Genomic DNA, 22,781 nt, shown 5'->3' on the forward strand with positions numbered 1-22,781 from the left:
TTTGGATTCAGAGATTCAGCCACCAAATTGGGCTGAATCTCTGCTGAATTAAATCAGCAACCGAAGCTTTGCGCAGCCCTACCCTTTAATGTATTTCTCCCCCTCTGAGGTCTAGACGTACTCTTCTCTCCATTCTATAGAGGAAAAGAAAAGCCCAGATCTTCAACAGTATTGAGGCATCTAAGTCCCATTGAAATAAATGGAACTTAGGTATCCAAATACCTCTGAGGATCTGGGCTTGACTGACTGGCTTAAATAAACAAAGAATGTAAATGGAAGCTGAATATAGGTTCGAGACTACTGTTTTAACCACTGGAGGATTTTTTTATGTCAGAAGCATGGAGCAGTTTAGATAATTCTGTTTGGAGCTATGGTTTGGACTAAACCTTCTGATGTTATTTCCAGTCCAAGTGATTCTATGATTTTGTGAAGTAAAAGCAAAGATAAAATTTTATCACAGTTTCCACTCATGATAACTGATGTTGTAAAATAGTTTACGTGATTAACATTGGCTTTCAATGGCTTCTAAAATAGTTCTATAACACCTCTGAAATCTTTATACTTGGGCTCCCAATGAAGAAAATATGTTTAACTGCAAGTACCTCTGTAAGTATCTTCAAGGGTAATGCATTGTGCTGAGTTATGTAAAAATATTTCCCTCCCCCATATGCCTTGCGTGGAGGAGGAGAAAAATGTGGAATAACTAAGGGATCATCTATCTTGCACTTTGTTCTGGCCAACCAAGAAGAACTGGTTGTGAAGGTGAAGGTGGCTGGAAACTTTGGAGGAAGTGATCGTGATGTGATAGAATTCATGATCCTAAGAAAGGGGAAGTAAGGAAAAAAAAGTTAGTAGACCTGAAAAGAGTATTTCAGCCAACTCAAAAAACCTGTAGGTCAGGTCACACGGGTTGACAAATTGAAAAAGTAAGGTATCTAGAAGGACTGTCAGTTCCTACATGATGTAATATTGGAGGCACAGCAGGAAACTGTTCCAACATAGTGGCCACATCTACGTGAGACACTGACTGTACTGTAGCCTGACACTGCTATGCAGTAGTATCCCATGGCAACAACTGTGATGTGACACTACTGCACAGTAATATTAGGCTGCTGCACAGTAGCATCACAAAAAGCCATTCAGCTTCACAAAAAAGTAACTCAGGTTACTGTGCAGTCATTTAGTACTTGTTTATACAAGTACAATAAGTATCTTGTGTAGACATGGCCAGTAGAAAGATAAGTAGAACCACATGAAACTAAGGTGGCTATGGAAATTGTTTCCTAGCTATGTCCAAATCAAAATAGAATCTTACAGTCAATAGAAGGAAGATCAAGTCAGGCAGTCTGCCAAGGTAGACCAAGAACTTGTAGGTACAAAATTTGGAAAGCACATGCAAAAAATAAAGATAAAACTGGCAAGTGATGTTAAAGTCTAAAAGGGAGGGTTTGATAAACAGGATGGGCAAAAAAGAAAGGCTAAGACACAGATGTCCCATTGTTCTATAGCAGTGATTCTCAAACAGGGTACTGTAGCACTCTTGAGTCCTGTGAGATCTTTTTAAGGGAGCTGTGGGGTGCTGCATGATACTACCACTGTTAGATTTGCAAACTCTTATGCATGATTCATGAGATAAAACAAGGAATCCACAGTGTGAAAAAGTTTCCGATCTGGTTTGGACTTCAAGTTCTTTGTGACAGAATTGCTCTATTATTTTTCATAGAGAAGTAGGGATGGAAGGGACTGCCAGAGGTTATCTAGTCCAACCCCTGTCTGATGCAGGATTGCTTCTATCCAGACCATCCTATCCAATCCATAATCTAAACTCTACATAAGACTACCATCAATCCTGACACAATACAGATAGACCTAATGCCCTACCTGCCACAGGTAAAGCCAATGTGCAGCTTCTGTGAAATGTTTTCAAGAGATCCTGGGAAAAGGACCGCACCTACCACTACAGAGAAAAACAAAAACTCACACAATCTATACCACTTTGTCTATTGAATCTGCTTATCGGGTAAAATTCCCTCTTGACTCCAAATATGACAATCAGCTTGACTTTGAATGGAGGTGCAAGACTCACGTTTTGGTCCCAGTGGGAGCACTGTCACACCCAAGTCAAAGTCCCCAGTCTTGGCTGCAGCCAACACCCAATGCCTCTGAGGAAGCCTTAAAAACACATGCATCAGAAAGGGGGAAGAGGCAACAAGAAGATCCCAGAAGCTTTGGAAATACCCAGAGTAGAACATAGGCCTACACCTAGATCATCCCTGACCAGGACTATCCAACTTTTTTGTTACCATTTTTCTTTTTCATGTTTTATTTTGTGAAGTGGAATGCTTCTAATTTTAGAAAGCTATAGAGTAGTGCCTCGAGTCTAAAAAGGTTGAGAAGCGCTGCTCTATAGTGAGGGTGAGACATTATTAGAAGACAAAAAAGAAGTCAGGGCTGCTCAATGACAATTTTGCCTTAGTATACACAAAATATAAACTGACTGACAGCTAGCAAAATGAATACAGACAAAGCAAGAGAAGAGCTGAAGATCATGATAGATAAAGAACATATAAGAGAGTGTTTGACAAATCTAAGTAAATGTATGTTAGCAGGGCATAATGAAATTCATCTCCAGGTGGTTGAAAAATCCTTGGGGCCTCTAGCAATAATATTGTCAATCATGAAAACAGGCAACGTCCCAGAGGACTGTGACATGGCTAAAGTAGTGCCCATCTTTCAAAAAGGGGAAAAAGAGAAATTGTAGACTGGTCGGCTTGACTTCAATACTTTCAAAGTTACTAGAGAAAATCATAAAACAGCCAGTTTGTAAACACAGCCAACATGGATTAAAGAACCAGAGACATAACTTACAATTTTGCTACTGAGTGGTGTGGGGAGAGGGAGAAAGTGATTATTTACCTTCTTGTGCGGGGGCTGCTGAGGTGCAAGTCCCCTAAGCACTGGTACAAGCTCCCTCCGGGCTGCCATTCTGATGCCCCAAACTTGATCTGTCTCTGACAGGCTAACTAGTTTGCTCGATGAGGAGAATACAGCAGGTGGGATGGACTTCAGCAAGGCTTTCGATATACTCTCACAAGACATTCTTAAAAGTAAATAGAAGATATACAGTCTAGACAAAATTACTGCTATGTGGAAGCATAATTTACTGAATAATCACAAATAGAGAGTAATTACAAATGAATCAATGTCAGAACAGCAGGAGATTTTAAGTAGTGTGTTTCAGTGGTCTGTTCTGGGCTTGGTGTTATTAAGCCTTTTTATTAATGACATGGAAGCTGGAGTAGAGAACTTCCTGATCAAGTTTGCAGGTGACATAAAACTACAAGGGACTGGAAATTCTCTGGAGAACAGACATAGGATTCAACAGGATCTTGAGAAACTGGAGAACAAAATGAAATACAGCACAGGAAATATAAGAGGATACACACAGGGAAGAAAAAACAAACACAAATGAAGAATGGAATAACTGCCTAAGCAGTTGTGCTGTTGAGAAGGATCTGCAGGTTATGGTGCATCACAGACTCAACATGAGTCAATAGTATGAGGCAGTCATAACAAATGACAAATGCAATGGAGGGGTATATTAACATGAAAATTGTATGCAGTGATGTAACTGGGGGAACAAGGGGAATCAGTTTTGGGTGATGATTCAGAGGGGGCACCAAAATAACTCCCCCTGGTGTCTTGGCTGTGACAAAAGCAACATGATATTAGCATGGATGATATATGGAGTTTATTACTCCAGGTGCTGTATTTACATGTTCATCTGGGACCACAGCAGGTTGAACTGGATCAGAGCAAGCCCTGGTTGGCAGGGAGCCCTGGGGGTCAACCTGCCAGGCCAGGGCTTCTCTGTCCTGGCTGATGGTGCTGCAGAGGGACTGGATGGGGCGCAAGTGTGATTCAGTGTGGGGCTGGCTGGCAGGCAGCCCCCTCGCTGGAGTACCTTCATGCCCCAGCCAGGTGGGTCAGCATCTACATATTTGTTGCTGCAGAGTAAAAGACTCCACAGTAGGATAGTACTTGTATTTACAAGTATGGGACACTACTTGTATTTACAAGTACTAACCTATTGCAGTTACTTAAAAGTTTTCTCCATCCTAATAGCACTGCATGTGTAGACACCGATATGTTTACTGGAGAGCTAATTAGGCAACTTCAGTAAATGTCTCATACAGACACACCTGGTATAGATCAGGATTCAGGGACACAGGAGCATCAGTGGGAGGAGGAGAGATCTTTGAGTCCCTGGAGCACCTGACATTGACTATTCTTCTACCCTGTCCCCACTCCTTGCTCATCCCTTGGGTACAGGGGAGTTTTGTCCATGGTGTGAAATAAGGCACAGTATGTGATATTACCAGCACTAGTTAACTATGCCATGCCAATTAAGCATTAGCTGGAGTGCTGTCTTCCAAGTTGTGGGCTTTAAATCTTAAGAAAGATGTGGAGAAACTAGGTAGGTTCCAGAGGTAAATGGAACCTATCAGAGTAAAAGATTCAGAGAACTAGGTGTGTTTAATCTAGAAATAAGATTAAGGGAAGACGTGATAGTCATTCTGAAATATTTAAAAGGCTGCCATAAGGAGGAGGGGAAAAATGTGGGTTTAAACTGTAGCAAAGTAGATTTAGATTAAAATGCTGAACAATGTTCCTTACTATCAGAACTGCAGAACAGTTGAACAGACTGAAGTTGTACAAGCTCCCTCAATGGAGCATTTTAAGAAAAGGCTGATCAGGCATCTCTCTGGAATGACTAAGGAGTATCATACTCTACATACATACATAGATGACCCATGAGGTTCCTTTGAACCCAATGATTCTGTGAAAATTTGACAACTGTTTATACTCACACTGTTGCATTTACAAAGTATATGAAGAGTGATCTGTGCTTTGGGAAATACATGCAAAAACCTGAAAGTTATAAATGAATGACTATGTGTAAAAACAGCAGTATTTTGTGGAATGTTGCTTAATCTTGAAACTTATTTTATAAGAGGGTCAGAATCAATTGGGACCTAAAATGAGAAAGAAGGAAGGAAGTGTAAATTTATCAAAGGGACTCAGTACCAGGACACATGTCTGTGACTCATGATTTTTTGTGTATGTGGTCTAACTGGTAGTTTTGGAGGAAAAAAAATGTCAGGCATCAGGTGACCACCAGTTTCTGGGGGAACATTTGTTCACCAGAGCGCCCCAAGGGATGATGAGGTCAAACAGTTATAAACTACTACAAGACCGTTTCAGGCTGGACATAAGGAAGAATTTCTTTACTGTCTGAGCTCCCAAGGTCTGGAACAGCATGCCATCAGAGGTGGTTCAAGCACCTACATCGAACACCTTCAAGAGTAAATTGGATACTTATCTGGCTGGGATCCTGTGACCCCAGCTGACTTCCTACCCTTCAGGTGGGGGGCTGGACTCGATGATCTTCTGAGGTCCCTTCCAGCCCTAATTTCTATGAAATCTGTGAAATCAAGACAAAATAATGTTTCCAATATTTTTTGTGAATTAAAAACCCAACACCCCCCACATTGTAGGCACGTCCCCATGAGCAGGAGAGGGAGAGATAGCATGTCCCTGGGATGAAACAGCAGTGGTGCAATGTGGGCCACTGCTACTTGTCCCCAGGGAACATCCATGCTACACTCTGGCACTTGGCACATTGCCCCAGGTGAGGTAGGGGAGGCTGGGGCCAGCAACTATGCTGGCCTCAGCAGCCTTACCTGGGGGCCTGGAAGCCTGGGGGCCTCCAGGAGCTCCAGCTGTGGCAATCCTGCAGCAGGGAGCCTCACTTGTAGCCGGAGTGTGGTTTCGGTGGGCAAGGCTCCAGTTTTGGGTAGTCCATGCTGCCGGCACATGCATCACCTTGCTTTTTTTAGGCATGGTTTTTTTGACCCCAGGATCTCCAGGGGTCAACCCATCCCCCACCATACTGCAAATTAGCCATGTGGGGAATACCTGCATGTGTGGGATATGTGGTGTGCTATCCCACTTTATATGACTTTATATATATATATATATATTTAGAGAGAGAGAGAGATTGATCAAGTTCCCTGGGGACAACATTATATATACATATATATACATACATAAAGAGAGACAGAGAGATGTTTGTCATTGTTATTTCAGTGTTTACTCTTTATAAAAAAAATTTCAGATAATATTCTGGGGGAAGTGTTTTGAATTTGAAATTCAAAACATTTTGCTTTGAAGATGCTGCAGTGAAACATTTAGACATTTTCAAATATATTGTCATATCTTTTTCTTAGAAGACAACTTGATATTTTTTCAGGGTGGCTGGGCTATGGGGGATAGATCTTTTGACTAACCTACAGAGCATTCACATTTTTTTAAAGGGTGTTATAAAAGAATAAAAAAAGATGCTTGGGGGACAACTGAAATGATTGTCAATGTAGCAACCTTTATCATAGAATCATAGAAGTAGGGTTGGAAGGGACCTTGTAGATCTTCAAGTCTGACCCCCCGCCTGGGCGGGAGAAAAATTGGACTCAAATGAGTCCAGCCAGGTAGGCATCAAGCTTCTTCTTAAAGACCCCCAGAGTAGGAGCCAGCACCACTTCCCTTGGAAGTTGGTTCCAGCTCCTAGCCGCCCTGACTGTGAAGTAGTTCTTGTGGATGTCTAATCTAAACCTACTCTCCAATAACTTGTGTCCATTATTCCTTGTTATGCCAGGGGGTGCTAGAGGAAACAGTGTCTCCCCCAAACCCTTCTGGTCCCCCCTAGTGAGTTTATAGACAGTCACCAGGTCCCCCCTCAGCCTACTCTTGTGAAGGCTGAACAGGTTTAGGTCCCGCAGTCTTTCAATGTAGGGTCTGCCCTGTAGTCCCCTGATCATGCGGGTGGCCCTCCTCTGGACCCTTTCAATGTTGTCCACATCCCTCCTCAAGTGGGGTGCACAGAACTGGATGCAGTACTCCAGCTGTGGCCTGACCAGTGTCACATAGAGGGGGAGGATCACCTCCTTGGCTCTACTTGAGATGCACGTGTGGATGCACAATAAGGTCCGGTTAGCCCTGCCAACCGTGACCTCACATTGTCGGCCCATGTTCATCTTGGAGTCAGTAATGACTCCAAGATCCCTATCTGCCCCTGTGCTCTCAAGAAGGGAGTTTCCCATTCTATAAGTGTGCTGCTGGTTTCTACTGTCTAAGTGCAGCACCCTGCATTTCTCAGTATTGAAACGCATCCTGTTTACGTTAGCCCACTCCTGTAACCTATCCAGATCTAGCTGCAATCATTCCGTCCCTACTAGTGTGCTCACCTCACCCCAAATTTTGGTATCATCAGCGAATTTAAACAGGATGCTTTTCACCCCATCGTCCAAATCGCTAATGAAGAAATTGAACAGTGCAGGCCCAAGGACTGGGCCCTGGGGGACTCTGCTGCCCACTTCCCCCCAGGTTGAATATAATCCATCCACCACCACCCTCTGAGTACGACCCTTGAGCCAATCTGCAATCCATCTGACCGTGTACGCATCAATGCCACAGTCACCTAGTTTTTTAATGAGGATGGGGTGGGAGATGGTGTCAAAGGCCTTGCTGAAGTCTGGAAAGACTACGTCCACGGTGACACCTGCATCAATTGCCTTTGTGACCTGATCATAAAAGGCCATCAGGTTGGTCTGACATGATCTGCCCCTAATGAAACCATGCTGGTTGCCCTTGAGCATCATCCCTGAAGCCGGCCCATCATAGATGTGCTCCTTGTGGATCTTCTCAAAGAGTTTCCCTGGGATTGAGGTAAGACTGATGGGCCTATAGTTGCCCGGGTCCTCTCTCTTCCCTTTTTTGAAGATGGGGACCATGTTAGCTATATTCCAATCATCTGGCACCTGGCCCAAGCACCACAAGCACTCATAAAGCCATGCCAAGGGCCCTGCAATAACCCCAGCTAGCTTCCTCAACACCCTGGGGTGGAAAGCATCTGGACCTGCTGACTTGAATATGTCCAGCCCCTCCAGAAGTTCTGTAATCCGGTCCTCCCCAACCTGAGGTCTGGAGACTTTCCCCTCGAGTCCGTCTTGTATCACAGTGGGGAAGTCCCGGTCCCTGCACAAGAAAATGGAGGTGAAGAATTGGTTAAAGTGTTCCACTTTCTCATCTGGCGCAACCACCAGATTGCCCAGCGTACTTTTCAGGGGCCCCACATTTCCTGGTGCCTTCTCCATCCTCCCTATATATTTGAAAAAGGACTTTTTATTATCCTTGATCTTGGATGCTAGTCCTAGCTCTATGTCTGCCTTAGCTTTCCTGACAGCCCCCCTACAGGCCTGAGCAGAGGAGGTATACTCCTCTTTGCAGATAGCACCCCCCTTCCACCGGGTGTAAATCACCTTTTTGGCAATCAGTCATTCCCAGATGCCCTTGGTGAGCCGGGGGGTGTTTGGGCACTCTTGCCCCCCTTGCTTCTTGTTGAGATGGACACCCCTTGGGCCCTGAGTATTGTTTCCTTAAGGAACGGCCACTTGTCCTGGACACTGAGTTCCCCTGGTCTCAAGGACCCCAGCGCCTCTCCCACTAGTCTCCTCAACTTGTTGAAGTTGGCCCTCCTAAAGTCTAGGGCTACCGTCTTGCTGCAGGCCCTTTGACACCCTGCGCTGGATGGTGAATTCCAGCAAGCGATGATTGCTATTGCCAAGGTGGTCAAGAACCCGGAGGCCCCTTACCAGGTCATCGCCTGTGGCTAGGACCAGGTCCAACAGGGCGTTTCCTTTGGTGGGACCGTGCACCTCCTGAATTAAGAGAGAGTTATGTGCATGACTAAGAAATATATCCAAATAAGAGGTGTTTTTAAATTTAAAAAGAAATATTTTAAAATAGAGCAAGGTTATTCTTTTATTGTGTTTGACCTTTGTATGTTTAATATAATTGAACTACAGTGAAAGGAAGGTTTAAACTCTTTCAGAAATCATTTAACAGGAATAAAAGGAAAGAAGAAATAATAATTACCAGGGGAAGTTTTAAAAAGTTTTATTCAGTTAGCACAATGGCTCAAGAAGTTATGGGCTGCTTCAACCTTACAAGCCCTTATCTGTTTCTCTTGTACAAAGAAAGCAACAAAAGATAATTAATAAGGGATGTAGAGGACATTCTGATTAGTAAGCTAGTGTCTCAGTATCATCTTAAGGTTGATCAATATTGAAATCCATAAGTTCACTGGTTGCTTTATGAGGTGTTTAGAAAAGACACAAAATCAATAGGATCTTTAAAAAAACCCACACAACTTTTCATTCTTTTTCCGGATCTGTTATAATTATTTTGTGAGATAAAAATTAGGAACATCTACTGGTACGTGTCCCAAATCATCCCCAAATAAAACTATTCTTTCTCCTTCCATTCTAAAGATAAGTGCTTAAGTCCAGAGAAATAATCTCCTGGTAAAAGCTGATCCACAAATCTAAACTTTTTCTTCTTCTTTGGCTATAAGGCACTCAAAAACATAAAAAATCCTAATGCATCTATATGTAGATTTTGGATTTCTAGAAATTGTATAGGATAGCTGGGATATTTCTCACAGTAATTACCTGTTGTTCTATGAGGTAGCTTTCCTTTCCTGCACAGTGGCAGAGCATATGAAATATGGTGCAATGGATTTAAAAGCATGAGTTGAAGCTTTGCTTCATCTTCTTACTCTAGCTTATAATTTGTTGAAGAAGCCTTGAGAGGTCATCTGACTAGAGAACCACAGTATGGACATGTCTATGCATTCATCTTTTAAGTGGGCTTAGCCTAAAATAACCATTTTTAAGGCACATTGAGGGCATGTATCTACATGTGTGCACTCTTAATATGCCTTTAAAATAGTTATTTAAGGCTATGAGAGCCTAAATTTGATACCTGCATAAACCAAGTGTCAAATTTTGGCAAAAATACCTAAGTCACATTAGTGTGTGTGTAGATATGTTAATGCCCCTTAGCGTGATGTGTATCAATGCATACACACCACATTAATGTGCATTATCACATCTGCATGTGTGCTATGTGACTTAGCTATTCACACCTAAATTTAATGTGCCTTAATTTACATTAATATGCCCAGGTGTAGATATGCACCTAAATCGCTTTAATGGGCCTTAAGTAAATATCCATGGGTCTAAAAAAAATGAAGATAAAAGAAGTGGGGCAGGACATGGCCCCCACCAGCCCTACCCACTCCCCCAGCCCCCCCATCCCTGCCCTGCCCAGCCCCACCCCCTGCCTGTCCCCCAGACTCCCTCAAACTCAGCGGTGCCAGGCCCCACTCCCTGCCTGTCCCCCAGGCTCCCCCCAATCCCGGCACTGCCTGGTCTCATCTCCCATCTGCCCCCCAAGCCCACCTGATCCCTGCCCTGCCCAGCCCCATTCCCCTATGCCCATGAGGCCCCCAATCCCTGCCTCCCCCAGCGTCCCCAAAGTAAAAAAACAAATAAAAGCCCCGCCCCCCAAAAACTCAGCACTTACCAGCAGTCCTGCTGCCTGGACCCTGCCTGCAGAGCACTGGGCAGGGGGACAGCCCCAGTGGGCCCAGCCCAGGCCTTCCTGTCCTGTGCTGCCCGGGGGGGGGGGGGGGCTCTGCCAGTAGGCTTCAGAGCCACCCCATCCCCTGCTTGTAGGGTAAGTAGAGGCTTCCCCCCTATTTTTCTCTCTTTTTTCCCCTTTTATTTATTTTTTTCAAGTGATGGTGCCTGGGGTTTGGGGGCCTGTCTTGGAGGCCTGGGGCTGAAAGTTGGGGGTGGGGATGGGTGTGGCAGTCATTGGGGGGCGGGCTGCAGCAGCTGGTGGAGGATGGGGTCAGGTGGGGCAGCAATCAGAGGGCTGGGGTGGGGCATGTGGACCTTCCAGGGAGAGATAGCCCCTGCAGGGGCGATTTAGAGTTCACTTTATTATTATGATAGAGACACTGGTAGGCTTCCACATTGCTTTAATGCTGTAGATATATCAATAAAACATTGCCCAACTGATCGCTGTCTCTGTCTCACTCTCTCTCTCTCTCTTTATAGTGGTCTTTTGTTTTAATTGTGGAGGAACATGGATTTTGGGGTATTTTACAGAGTGGCTTTGGGATTTTTTTTATCAGGGATTTTTCAGTGTTCCAATAGGGAACACCAGAATTCCTGATAGGGAGACCAGTGGCAGGACCCTGCCTGATCAGAGCTGGCACCTCCAATCCAGCTGGCTGTGGCTAACCACCTGCACAAATGGGGCCAGGAGGACATGCTTTGACAGTTAAAAGCAGGCCACTACAATGGGAAAATATTCTGGATGATAGCTGCCCAGATGGCCGGGCAGGGGGCATACATGGCAGTAGTGCCACATAAAGGCCAACCCTGCAGCCACAGCCCACTGGCAGCTGGCCCAGAGGGGCAGATGGCTGTGCAGTCCTCATCCAGGTCTGACAGGTGTGCAGCAGGTCACAGTCAGGCAGTAGCCCCCAATGCCAGACTGCTGCAGTGGGTAAAGTGTGCAGGGAGCTCTCAAAGGGTAGTGTCCCAAGTACCAACTGGCTGGTCTCCAGAAGCTCCTGAAAGTGAGTAGCCCTGAGCTGCTTGCCAGAGCAGCTTTTTTACTGCTGGGGCCAGGACAGGGCAGCTTTTTATACTGCTAGGGACAGCACAGGTGCTGGCCCCAGGCTCTAGCTCCTCCCTGGCTGCAGATCAGGTTGTTTTGCCCCAAGTGGCACAACTTTCTCCACAACAAAGTGCATGTCTGAACATGTGCACTGAGGCAAAAAGCCCAGGCTCAAATTTGCACCGCTTCTATTAGAGCTTCTTCAAGCTCACATAGTATCTGGCTATTTCTGCAGTCTTAACAGGTTATTCTAAATGTAGACTCAACCTCTCACTCAAAAAATCTAATTTTTCAAGACTCTACAGAAACAATTAAAAAACTTGGCAAGCATATCAATGGAATTTCCATTGACTTTTGTGCAAAGAGATAAGGTTTTGGCAAAGATTTTGGCAAAGAAAGGCTTTTGATGGAGCATATTTCTCATTCTAGTTCTAGGGGCATCAGTCTTCAGAGCCCAAGGATCTGTATTTAATGAGCAGCCCCCACCTATAAGAAATGGTTCTGTCTTAACTACCAGCTCTGGAATATCCCCCATAAATGTACAGTTATTGAATGTACAATTCAGTTCTTGAGTAGTGGTTGGTGCCAAAGCTACAACTGGAGGTGACTGATTAATCACATTAATTAAAGGAGCATATTTAATGATCAACAGAAAACATATAGCTGTTGACAAAACATAGCTATTTTGTCAACATATGTAGCTACTACCCTATTTCATAGCATATTGTTACTTTACAAATACTGATTTATCCGTAATTTTCATAGTATCATAGCAGCTTAATACTTAGGGTTGGAAGGGACCTAAGCAGATCATCAGGTCTGACCCCTTGTCCCAGGCAGGAATGGGTGCCGGGATCATATCACCCCAGCCAAATATCTGTCCATCCTCCTCTTGCAGACCCCCAAGGTAGGAGAGAGTATCATCTCACTTGGGAGCCCATTCTAGAACCTGGCTGCCCTAACTGTAATATAATGTCTCCTGATGTCCAGCCTGAACCTCCTCTCTAACAATTTATGGCTGTTATTTCTAGTAAGCCTGGGTGGTGCCCAGGGGAACAGAACCTCCCCCAATTCCCACTGATCCTCCCAGGTGAGTTTGGAAACAGCCACCAGATCCCCTCTCAGTCTTCTATTGTGGATGCTGAATAGGTTCACGCCCTTTAGCCTCTGTTCATAGGGCCTGCCCCACTGTCCTTTGACCATGTGAGTGGCCCTCCTCTGAACTAGATGCAGTACTCCAACTGTAGCCTGACCAATGCTGCATAGAGGGGAAGGATCACCTCCCTGGACCTGATTGTGATTAATCTGTAGATGCATGACAAGGTGCATATAGCCCTACTGACCACTTCCTTGCATTTGTGTCTTATGTTCATCCTGGAGTCAGCACTGACTCCAAGATCCCTTTCTGCCACTGTGTTGACAAGAAGGGTGTTTCCCAACCTATAGGTGTGTTGCTGGTTCCTTCTTCCAAGATGCAGCACCTTGCACTTGTCTGTGTTGAATTCCATCCTATTCTTAGCCATCCACTTCTGTAACCTGTCTAGATCTAGCTGGATTCTGTCCCTCCCCTCCAGTATGCCCACCTCACCCCACAACTTGGTGTCATCAGCAAATTAGGACAGTGTGCATTCCACAACCACATCCAGATCACTGATAAAGATGTTGAACAGTACAGGCCCCAGGACTGAGCCATGGGGGACTCCACTGCCCACATCCCTACAGGTTGAAAACTACCCATCTACCTCCACTTTCTGCGTGCGACCATCTAGCCAATTTGCCATCCATCTGACTGTGTAGGCATTAATGCTACAGTCACCAACTTTCTTTTAAGAGAATGTAGTGGGAAACCATGTCAAAGGCCTTCTTAAAGTCCAACAAGATGACATCCACCCCAATACCCTCGTTCAGGGACTTTGTGACCTGATCACAAAAAGAAACCAGGTTAGTCAGGCAGGATCTGCCCTCATTGAGCCCATGTTGGTTGCCCCTGAGCATTACCTTCCCTGCTGGAGATGTGCTCCTTGATAATTCTCAAAAGTCTTACCAAGGACCAAGTTAAGACTGACTGGCCTATAATTGCCAGGGTCCTCTTTTCTCCACTTCTTGTAAATGGGGATCACATTGGCCCTTTTCCAATCCTCTGGTACCTGGCCAGTGCCCCATGAGTGTTCATAGATCTGTGCCAGGTGCCCTGCTATGACCCCCACCAATTCCCTCAGCACCCTCGGGTGAAGATCATCTGGACCTACTGATTTAAACAAGTCCAGCCCCTCCAAAAGTTCCCTAACTAGATCATCCCTGACCCTAGGCATGGCAGTGCCTCCCCAGGGGCCGTCTGCAATTCTAGTGGGAGAGATGTCCTGGTCCCTCTTCAGGAATATGGAGGCAAAGAATTCATTAAAGACATCAGCTTTTTCATTTGCCACAATCATCATATTGCCAACTCTTTCCTGTAGGGACCCCATGTTACCCGGTGCCTTCTTCTTACTTCCTATGTATTTGAAAAAGGACTTTTTATTATCTTTAATTCTGATTGCTAACTCCATCTCTGCTTTGGCCTTCCTAACAGTCTCCCTGCAGTCTTGAGCAACAGAGGTGTAATCCTCCTTCATGATAGCCTCTTGCTTCCACTGTTTGTATGCCTCCTTTTTTGCCCTCAGGCATCCCTGGATGCCTTTGCCAAGCCATGGGGACCTCTTAGCACTTCTACCCCACTTGGTGCACATTGAGGCTGACTCCCTTTGAGCTCAGAGGATCATCTCCTTGAACAACCACCTGTCTTGGGCTCCCATCTCATTGAAGCTCTGAGACCCCAATGCCTCTCCCACTAACTGTCTTAGCTTACAGAAGTCATCCCTCCCGAAGTCAAGGACCTCTGCTTTGCTGCTTGCTTTCATCATGCTGTGCTGGATAGTAAATTCCAGCAGGCAATGATCACTGTCGCCCAGGTGGTCGAGTACCCGCAGACCCCTCACCAGGTCATCACCTGTAGCAAGGACCAAGTCCAGCAAGGCATTTCCCCTGGTGGGACTATGCACCGCCTGGGTTAGGTGGAGGTCCTGTATCCCCACTAGGAGCTTATGTGAGTGGTCAGACCTGGCCGACTGCTCCTCCCAGCAGATTTCTGGGTAGTTTGGGTCACCCATGACAACCACATCCCTTGATTTTACTGCCTCCGTGAGCTGACCTGAGAATTCCAGGTCCAGCTCATCCCCCTAGTGAGGCAGTCTGTAGTAGACATCCACTATCAAGTCCCTTTCCCCATGCCCGCCTTGCATTCTTACCCAGAGCACCTCACTTTGCCCCTCCTCTGACCCCATCCTGATCATTGACGTATTGCTCTTTGACGTATAGCGCTATAACCCCTGCCCTTTTCCCTGCTCTGTCTTGCCTGCACAGCCTGTATCTCTCAATATCCACTGCCTAGTCATGGGTAGAATCCCACCAGGTTTCCATGAGCCCCACTAGGTCTGGGTTTTTTCTAGCTAGCAGAAGGACATGTTCCTCCTGCTTATTCCCCATGCTTTGAACACATCTTATGACACTTCTATTGTATATTTGTACTGTATATTTGTATTGTATGTCAAATTGGTAAGGTTTTTTCTTTTCTCCCACACCAATATTTAACTGTTATTGTTATATCATTCTTTCTATGAGCTGCTGTTTCATTTCCATCAATTGGCCCTTTCTGTACTATCCTTTCAAAATCTGAAAGGAACAAGGTCTATTTTAAGGTAGTATCTGCACCCACCCTTCTTCTGTGTTTTATCTGTGCTCCTCTCAGTCTTTAGAATATTGATACTCATAACTTTGTGGTTTGTAACCTACTGCTCAGAACACCCACTTAGGAGAAGGTAGACCTGGCTTCCAGCCCTTGCTTTAAGTATTTATGTATGTTTTAAGTATTTTATGTTTATGTATCTTACTTAAAAACATTATTAAATAATGAGCAGAGAATGGATCCCAGTCTTTTAAATTACAGTCTAATATTTCAACCCCTTGACCTACCTTTCACTAGCAACGAATAGACATCAGGAGAAGTCAACACGTGAAAAAGCCACTTTCTTCTGCATTACTACAGCCACCCTAGAATTTAAATTTTGAAAACTGAAATTATTTATTTTCATCCTGTTGCTATACCCACAGAAGTTAGACTTCATAGCTAAACTTAAGATCATTTTACTAGTGGTTGTCTTGGGGAGACTATCAAACTTTTTGGTTCCGACTGATGTTATGAAACTATTAATTTTCAATGCTTTGGCATCAGACCCAAGTTCAGAAGTAAATGCCCTATTCCATATCTGTTCCTGTCTTTGAAAGTGAGATGATGATACCATTACTTACATTGGGTAAAGTATTACCCCTTGAGTAGCCCCATTGGTGTAATCTTTGGGACAACAACTGTCTCACCAGAAATATTTCTTTCACAAGACCCAGAACTTACACCAAAACAAATCCTACCAATTCATGCTCACTAATGGTTGAAGTGGGACAATTCCAGATATGGAATTATTGGCTTATTTATCTGTGGATAAATAAGCAGTGTTAAAGAGCAGTTAAGTCAGAGGGAAAGCCACTGATTAGCACTGATTGAATCTGTAGAAGATTCAAACAAACCAAAATGGCTCTTCATGGAATGAGTGGTACTTCCTCCCCCACCCCCAGAATAGAAGAACAGAGAAGAACAAAACTTAATTTGTTTCCATTTTGTTTTCTTTTCCAGGTTCCTCCATCATCTACCCTTCTTGATGTAAAACATAAATTTCACAAAACATGTAAGTACACTGTAGCACAGGCTTGAGGCATGGCTAGAGGCCTTTCTACTTGGGAAAATGTGTCTGATTCATTTTTTATGAAGTTTCACACAAAATCTTAGAGTCACTAACAGCTCCAGCATTCAGTTAGAGCATATTGGGGAACAAGAATGGCACTCTGGAAATGTAGCTATTGTGGGTTCTTTGGGGATGATATGTGATAACTCAAACTCCCCCTAAAAAGTGAGGAGAACTTCTCATTTCTATTGTTAACATTATAGTAACCAGTATAGGATATAACTAACTAAAAACTTGTGTTCTGTGCTGCATTAGCAGCTAGGGTAAAGGTACAAATAGATGTAGCCAAACGAAGCAGGTTACCTACGCCAAGATGTGTCCCAACACAGCTGATCACCTTTATTGGGTGAACTACATGTCACCCATAGATCTTGTCCCCACTTGCAGAAACACACCTCAGGGAATCTCTGGGGTATGTCTCTGTAAATGGAGAAATCCAGGGTTCTCTTCTTACCGAGATGTTTTCCCAGGGACTCTCCAGGGTGCATCTCTGTGAGAGGGGAAAGCTGGGCAGGTGCTTCCAGGGCATGAGGGGCCCAATCTAAGGCAGGATTTCCTTGTGCATGCAGAATTGGGACCCTCAAACTCTGGGAGCACCTGTTCAGGGGGGAGCACCTCTTCTGGACTGCCTGTACTCTCATGCCTAAAACAAACACAACTGACTCAATAAAATCAATGATCAACGGTTTGGATGTGAGGGCGAAAAGTTCACTGGCCAAGTTGGTGGATGGCATCAAGTTATGGGGGTGCGTGGTCATGCCAGGATGTAGGTTGCAAATACAGGCTGACCTGGACAAACTGGAGAGCTGAGCGGGCTGGACCAGATGTAGTTCAACACTCAGAAGTCCAAGGTGCATCATCTAGGGGCAAACAATCCCCAACATACCTACAGGCTCGGTGGCGACAATTTGACTTGCACCATGGTCAAAAAGGTGCAAATGATAGGGGTAGTGATTGATCATCACATGAACATGAGCTGGCAGTGCGATGCTGTGGTCAGCAGGGAAAACAACATGCTGGCATGCATTAACCATTGCATTTCATGCAAAACTAAAAAGTGATACTTCCCCTGTACTCCACACTGGTGAGACCGCAGCCAGAGTACTGCATCCAGTTCTGGGTGCCACAAGGATGTGGAAAAACTTGAGAGGGTCCAGAGGAGAGCCACCCATATGATCAGAGACTTGCAAGGCAAGTCATATGAGGAGAGGCTGAGGGACTTGGGCCTCTTCAGTCTACAGAAAAGAAGGCTGATAGGGGACATGGGAGGAGCTTACTACTACATCAGGGGGTACATCAAGAACTCGGTGAACAGCTGTTCACCAGGGCACCCCTGAGGAAAACCAGAGCAATGGATACAAACTCCTGGAAGGCTGCTTCAGGCTCAATACCAGGAAAAACTCCTTCACAGTCAGGGTATCCAGACTGTGTAATAAACTCCATCCAGTGGTGGTACAATCGCCTACCCCAAAAAACTTCAACAAGAGACTGGACAGTCACTTCACTGGGGTCACTTGACCCCGGTTGTCTTTTTCTGCCTAGTGCCCAATGATCTACAAGGTCTCTTCCAGCCCCTAACAATATATAAATCTATGAATCTATAAAACAGCCTATCTTTTTGCCATCTATGTCATGGCCACAGATTTAGAGCATTTGTGGTGCAGTAAGAGACATAGAGGTCTGCTTGCTTGGCCTTTGTGCCACTATAAAAATGCTTATTATGGCAAAAAGGTTATTTCTATTGATACCCTAAGATCAAATAAAGCTTTTAGGAACCTGAATCCAAGAGAGAAGCCCAAAAACCTCCTACCACTTAGGTACATTAGACACTACAGGTGCCTACATTTTCTTTAGGTAACTTTGTTACCTGCCTAAAATTCTGTTACTGCACATGCTCAAAATTGCTGCTACCTTTGCTTGCTTGAACAACTCTACCTTTATGTCTGGTTGGCTTTACTTAGATATCTGAGGTGCCAAAGTGAGAACTGCTTTTGACCTGTAAATCTACTTAGAAAATGGCCAAAATCTGGGGGAGAGATGGGATTTCAGAAAAACCCTTCTATTTGGCATTGTAGCCTGTGATAAGGCATCCCCTCTCTTTTGGTTCCCACCTCTATATGCCAGTTGCTGTGAATAGACTACTTGTAGGCACCTGGCTGTCTCCATTAAGGAGAGAGTGCCTACATTTCTAGGTAAATTTCTAGGTTAAAGGAAATTACGTTGTGATTGTGAATTTCACTGCTAACAGCCAAACCTTCTGTGGATCTGAGCCAGAGTGTCTGCCTCAAAGAAAGTGTATCCTAAATGTACAAGACTAACAAATGCAGTTGCTTTGGTATGGTAAAGTACTTGCTTGATATATTTTTGAATGGATTGCATGATATATATCTATATATATATACACCTCATACCTCATCTACCAGAGGATTGTATGTAATGAAGGAATGGTTTCCTTTCAATCCTATACCACATGGTCATCTGTTCCTAGTTCATATCCTAAGCTTTGTTTATGTATCTACCATGGTGCTGTAAAAGTTGCAAAATATTTGTCAACTGATTCTCTTGATTGTGTGACTGCAGAGAAATGCAACATGGATCCTCGTTTTTTCAGTTGAGCTGATGAGTCAAAACTGGGGGGCATTCTTTTAAAGTGAATGTTTTGTGCTGCAGCAATCTATTTATTATTTTTTTAACCACACTTGGATTAGATAAAGGCATTCTAGGAGAGGAAAATCTACCTTACATACATTTTTAATGATGAGGGTTTTCCATTAGAAAAGCCATCTACCTTTGGAATAAACTATCAAGGGCAGCAAAAGTTTTGACATTTCTTAATGTTATAGTCAAGTGCCTTTCTAAGAATTATGATTTTATTTAGACACAAGAATTGGGTTCAGCGGAGGGGTAGTGGTGAAACACCATATCTCGTGTTAAACAGGTCAGACCATGTGATGTAATGGTTCCTTTGGATTGCATGATTTTGTGAATCTTAGGGCTACTTTGGATTCTGAATATTTTCAGGTCTTTTCTTCAGGTGTGGAATCTCTTAAATCAACTTCAACCCGAGCTAAATAAATAATATATAAAGTATCTGTTCGGGACTTCACAATTTTTCAACTGTAACTGGATATTATATCATTGCTCATCAGAGTGGCATAAGTTTACACAACCAGCCTAATTGCAGCTTACATTTTAAGATCATCTTTCTTTTTAAATCAGCCCAGTGACTTTGCCAGAACTGTATATAAAGTAATTTAAAGCTTAACTTAAAGCTTAATCAAATGGTGACTGTTCAACCAACAAGACGCCCAAGTAATACAGACTACTGACTACATGAAACCAGTCCTGAACAGGTAAGGGATCTCCTACAACACCTGGATGTTTTCAAGTCTGCTGTGCCAGATGATGTGCATACAAAAGTTCTGAAAGAACTGTCTAAAATTATAGCAGCACCACTGGCAAAGTTGTTTGAAGAGTCGTGGAATTTGAGAGTGGTCCTAGCTGACTGGAAGAGGGCCAATGTGGTTCCGATTTTTAAGAAAAGGAAGAAGCAAACACAGACCAGCCAGTCTGACTTCAGTTCTGGGTAAACCTTTTGAAAACATTGTTAAGGATGCCATCAATTACAAGCTGAGAACTGATGGGGTATTAATAAGCAACCAGCACAGCTTTGTCAATGGTAGATAGTGCCTGACAAACTTGGTGTCCTTCTATGACAAGGTAACTAACCACCTGGATGAGGGACACAAGGTTAATGTAATTTACTTAGACATCAGTAAACCCTTTGATTCTGTTTCCAACATGATTCTCTCAACCAGACTCCAGGGTACTGGTCTGGATCAGCCTGTAGTGAGATGGGTGGGTAACTGGCTTAGAGACCAATCCCAAAGAGTTATAATCAATGGGATGACCTCATTTTGGAAGGCCATCTCCAGTGGTGTCCCCCAGTGACTGGTGCTTGAACCCATGCTCTTTAATATATTTATGAATGACTTGGATGAGGGGGTGGAAATCTCAATGATGAAGTTTGCAGATGATACCAAGCTGTAGGGAAAAGCAGATACATCAGAGGATAGGGTAAGGATCCAGGATGACCTTGACAGCCTGGTTTTATGGGCAGACGGGAATCAGATGAGGTTTAACAGAGAGAAGTGCAGGGCTCTTCATCTGGGCGGGAAGAACCTTCACCATAACTACACGATGGGTGGTGATCCACTGGCTGACACAGCTTCTGAACAAGACCTGTGGGCCACGATCTACCAAAAGATAAACAAGAACCAACATTGCAATGAGGTTGCCAGAAGGGCAAATCGAAGACTGGTGTATATCAGCCAATGTGTGACCAGTAGATCCAGAGAGGTGTTCCTCCCTCTCTATTCAGCATTGGTGAGGCCACAGCTAGAGTACTATGTCCAGTTCTGGGTACCACACTTCAAGAAGAATGTGGCCTTCAGTATTATTTCTGTTCTTTTTGCTTAGTCTTTAATACTGATATATTTCAGTGGAAACTTGGGCTTTCTGCCCTTTTAATTTGAATTCTCATTCATTCTAAAGTAGTTTTTCCCTCAGGTTTGAGGGGTCAGGGATTTTTTGGTCTTATTTTATGTCATTTCCAAATTGTGTCCTGCTTTTATAGCTATGACACTTCCCTTTTTATCATTGTGAGTGTGGGCGCATTAGTATAAAGAACAAGTAGGAAAAATCACAGAATATTTTCTTAGGTAGGGGTTGGAAAGGAAATGGGCAGGGTTGCTATTTTTCCAGTGAGGTGGGGTTTGTTTCCAAATGCTGAGATATAAGGCAGTCGAGGGGAAAGGGACTTAATGGTGGGAGTCTACTACAGACCTCCCAACCAGGGAGAAGAGCTTGACCAGGAATTCTTGGGTCAGCTCACAGAGGTAATGAAGGCTAAGGATGTGGTAGTCATGCAGGACCTGAATTTCCCGGACATCTGCTGGGAAGAGCAGTCAGCCAGGTCTGAACACTCACGGAGGTTCTTGGGCAGAGTGCAGGACCTCCATCTAACCCAGGAGGTGTACAGCCCCACCGGGGGGACGCCTTGTTGAACCTAGTGCTGGCCACAGGTGATGACCTGGTGAGGGGGCTGCGGGTGCTCGACCACCTGGGCAACAGCGATCATCACCTGCTGGAATTCACCATCCAGCGCAAGGTGGCAAAGGCATGCAGTAAGGCAGAGGCCCTAGATTTTAGGACGGCAGACTTCAACGAGCTAAGGAGGATAGTTGGGGAAGCTCTGAGGTCCCGGAGGGGAGGGGAGCCAGGTGTCCAAGGAGAGTGGTCGCTCCTTAAGGAGACGATCCTCCAAGCCCAAAGGAAGGTAATCCCAATGAGGATCAAAGGGAGCAGGAGAGCACACAAGCCTCCACGGCTCACCAAAAGCATCTGGGAATGTCTCCTTGCTAAAAAGGCGGCTTATACCCAATGAAAAGAAGGGGTCATCACCAGGCAGGACTATTCTGTAGTTGCTCGGGGATGTAGGAGGGTAGTTAGGAAGGCCAAGGCAGAGATGGAACTGGGGCCAGCTTCCCAGATTAAGGACAATAAGAAGTCCTTTTTTAAATATGTAGGGGGTAAAAAGAAGGTCCCGGGTAATGTGGGGCCCTTGCAGGATGCCATGGGAAACTTGGTCGTCACACCAGACAGCAAAGCTAACATGTTTAACGATTTCTTTGCCTCCATCTTCCTAAGTAGGGACCAGAACAGCCACCTCCCTGCTGGGCCCCCCTCGGGCCCCAGGGGAGGCACACCTGGGCCATGGGTTAGCAAGGATTTAGTTAGGGAGCTTCTGGAGGGGTTGGACGTATTCAAGTCAGCCGGCCCAGATGATCTCCACCCTAGAGTTCTAAAGGAACTGGCCGAGGTCATTGCAAGTCCCTTGGCACAACTTTATGAGCACTCGTGGTGCCCTGGTGAGGTACTGGAGGACTGGAAGAGGGCCAACGTGGTCCCCATCTTCAAAAAAGGCAGGAAGGAGGACCCGGGAAACTATAGGCCGGTTAGACTTACCTCGATTCTAGGCAAGCTGTTCGAGAAAATTATGCTGGCACACATCCAGGAGGGGCCAGCAGGGGACTACATGCTTAGGGGCAATCAACATGTGTTCATCAGTGGCAGGTCCTCTCAGACCAACCTGGTGGCCTTTTACGATCAGATCACCAGATTGTTAGATGCAGGGGTAGCAGTGGATATAATCTTCCTGGACTTCAGGAAGGCTTTCGACACTGTCTCTCACCCTGTTCTCATTAAGAAACTGGGGGGCTGTGGTGTAGACACGCACACAGTCAAATGGGTCGCCAACTGGCTGGTGGGCTGCACCCAGAGGGTGGTAGTGGATGG

The 22,781-nt window shown here is 44.8% G+C and overlaps 1 protein-coding gene across 2 annotated transcripts in view; it reads left to right on the plus strand.

The window, feature by feature from the left end:
• TECRL (trans-2,3-enoyl-CoA reductase like) overlaps positions 1 to 22,781 on the plus strand; it is a 181,512-nt gene that overhangs the window by 28,985 nt on the left and 129,746 nt on the right. For both annotated transcript variants that reach the window (XM_090034751.1, XM_090034750.1), the window contains exon 2: positions 16,316 to 16,367. In XM_090034751.1, the coding sequence (XP_089890877.1) occupies positions 16,316 to 16,367 (52 nt within the window). The remainder of the gene's footprint in view (positions 1 to 16,315; positions 16,368 to 22,781) is intronic.

The sequence above is a fragment of the Crocodylus siamensis genome, chromosome 2 (genome assembly GCF_052110815.1).
Source record: "Crocodylus siamensis isolate JL-2025a chromosome 2, ASM5211081v1, whole genome shotgun sequence".
Classification (NCBI taxonomy): Eukaryota; Metazoa; Chordata; order Crocodylia; family Crocodylidae; genus Crocodylus; species Crocodylus siamensis.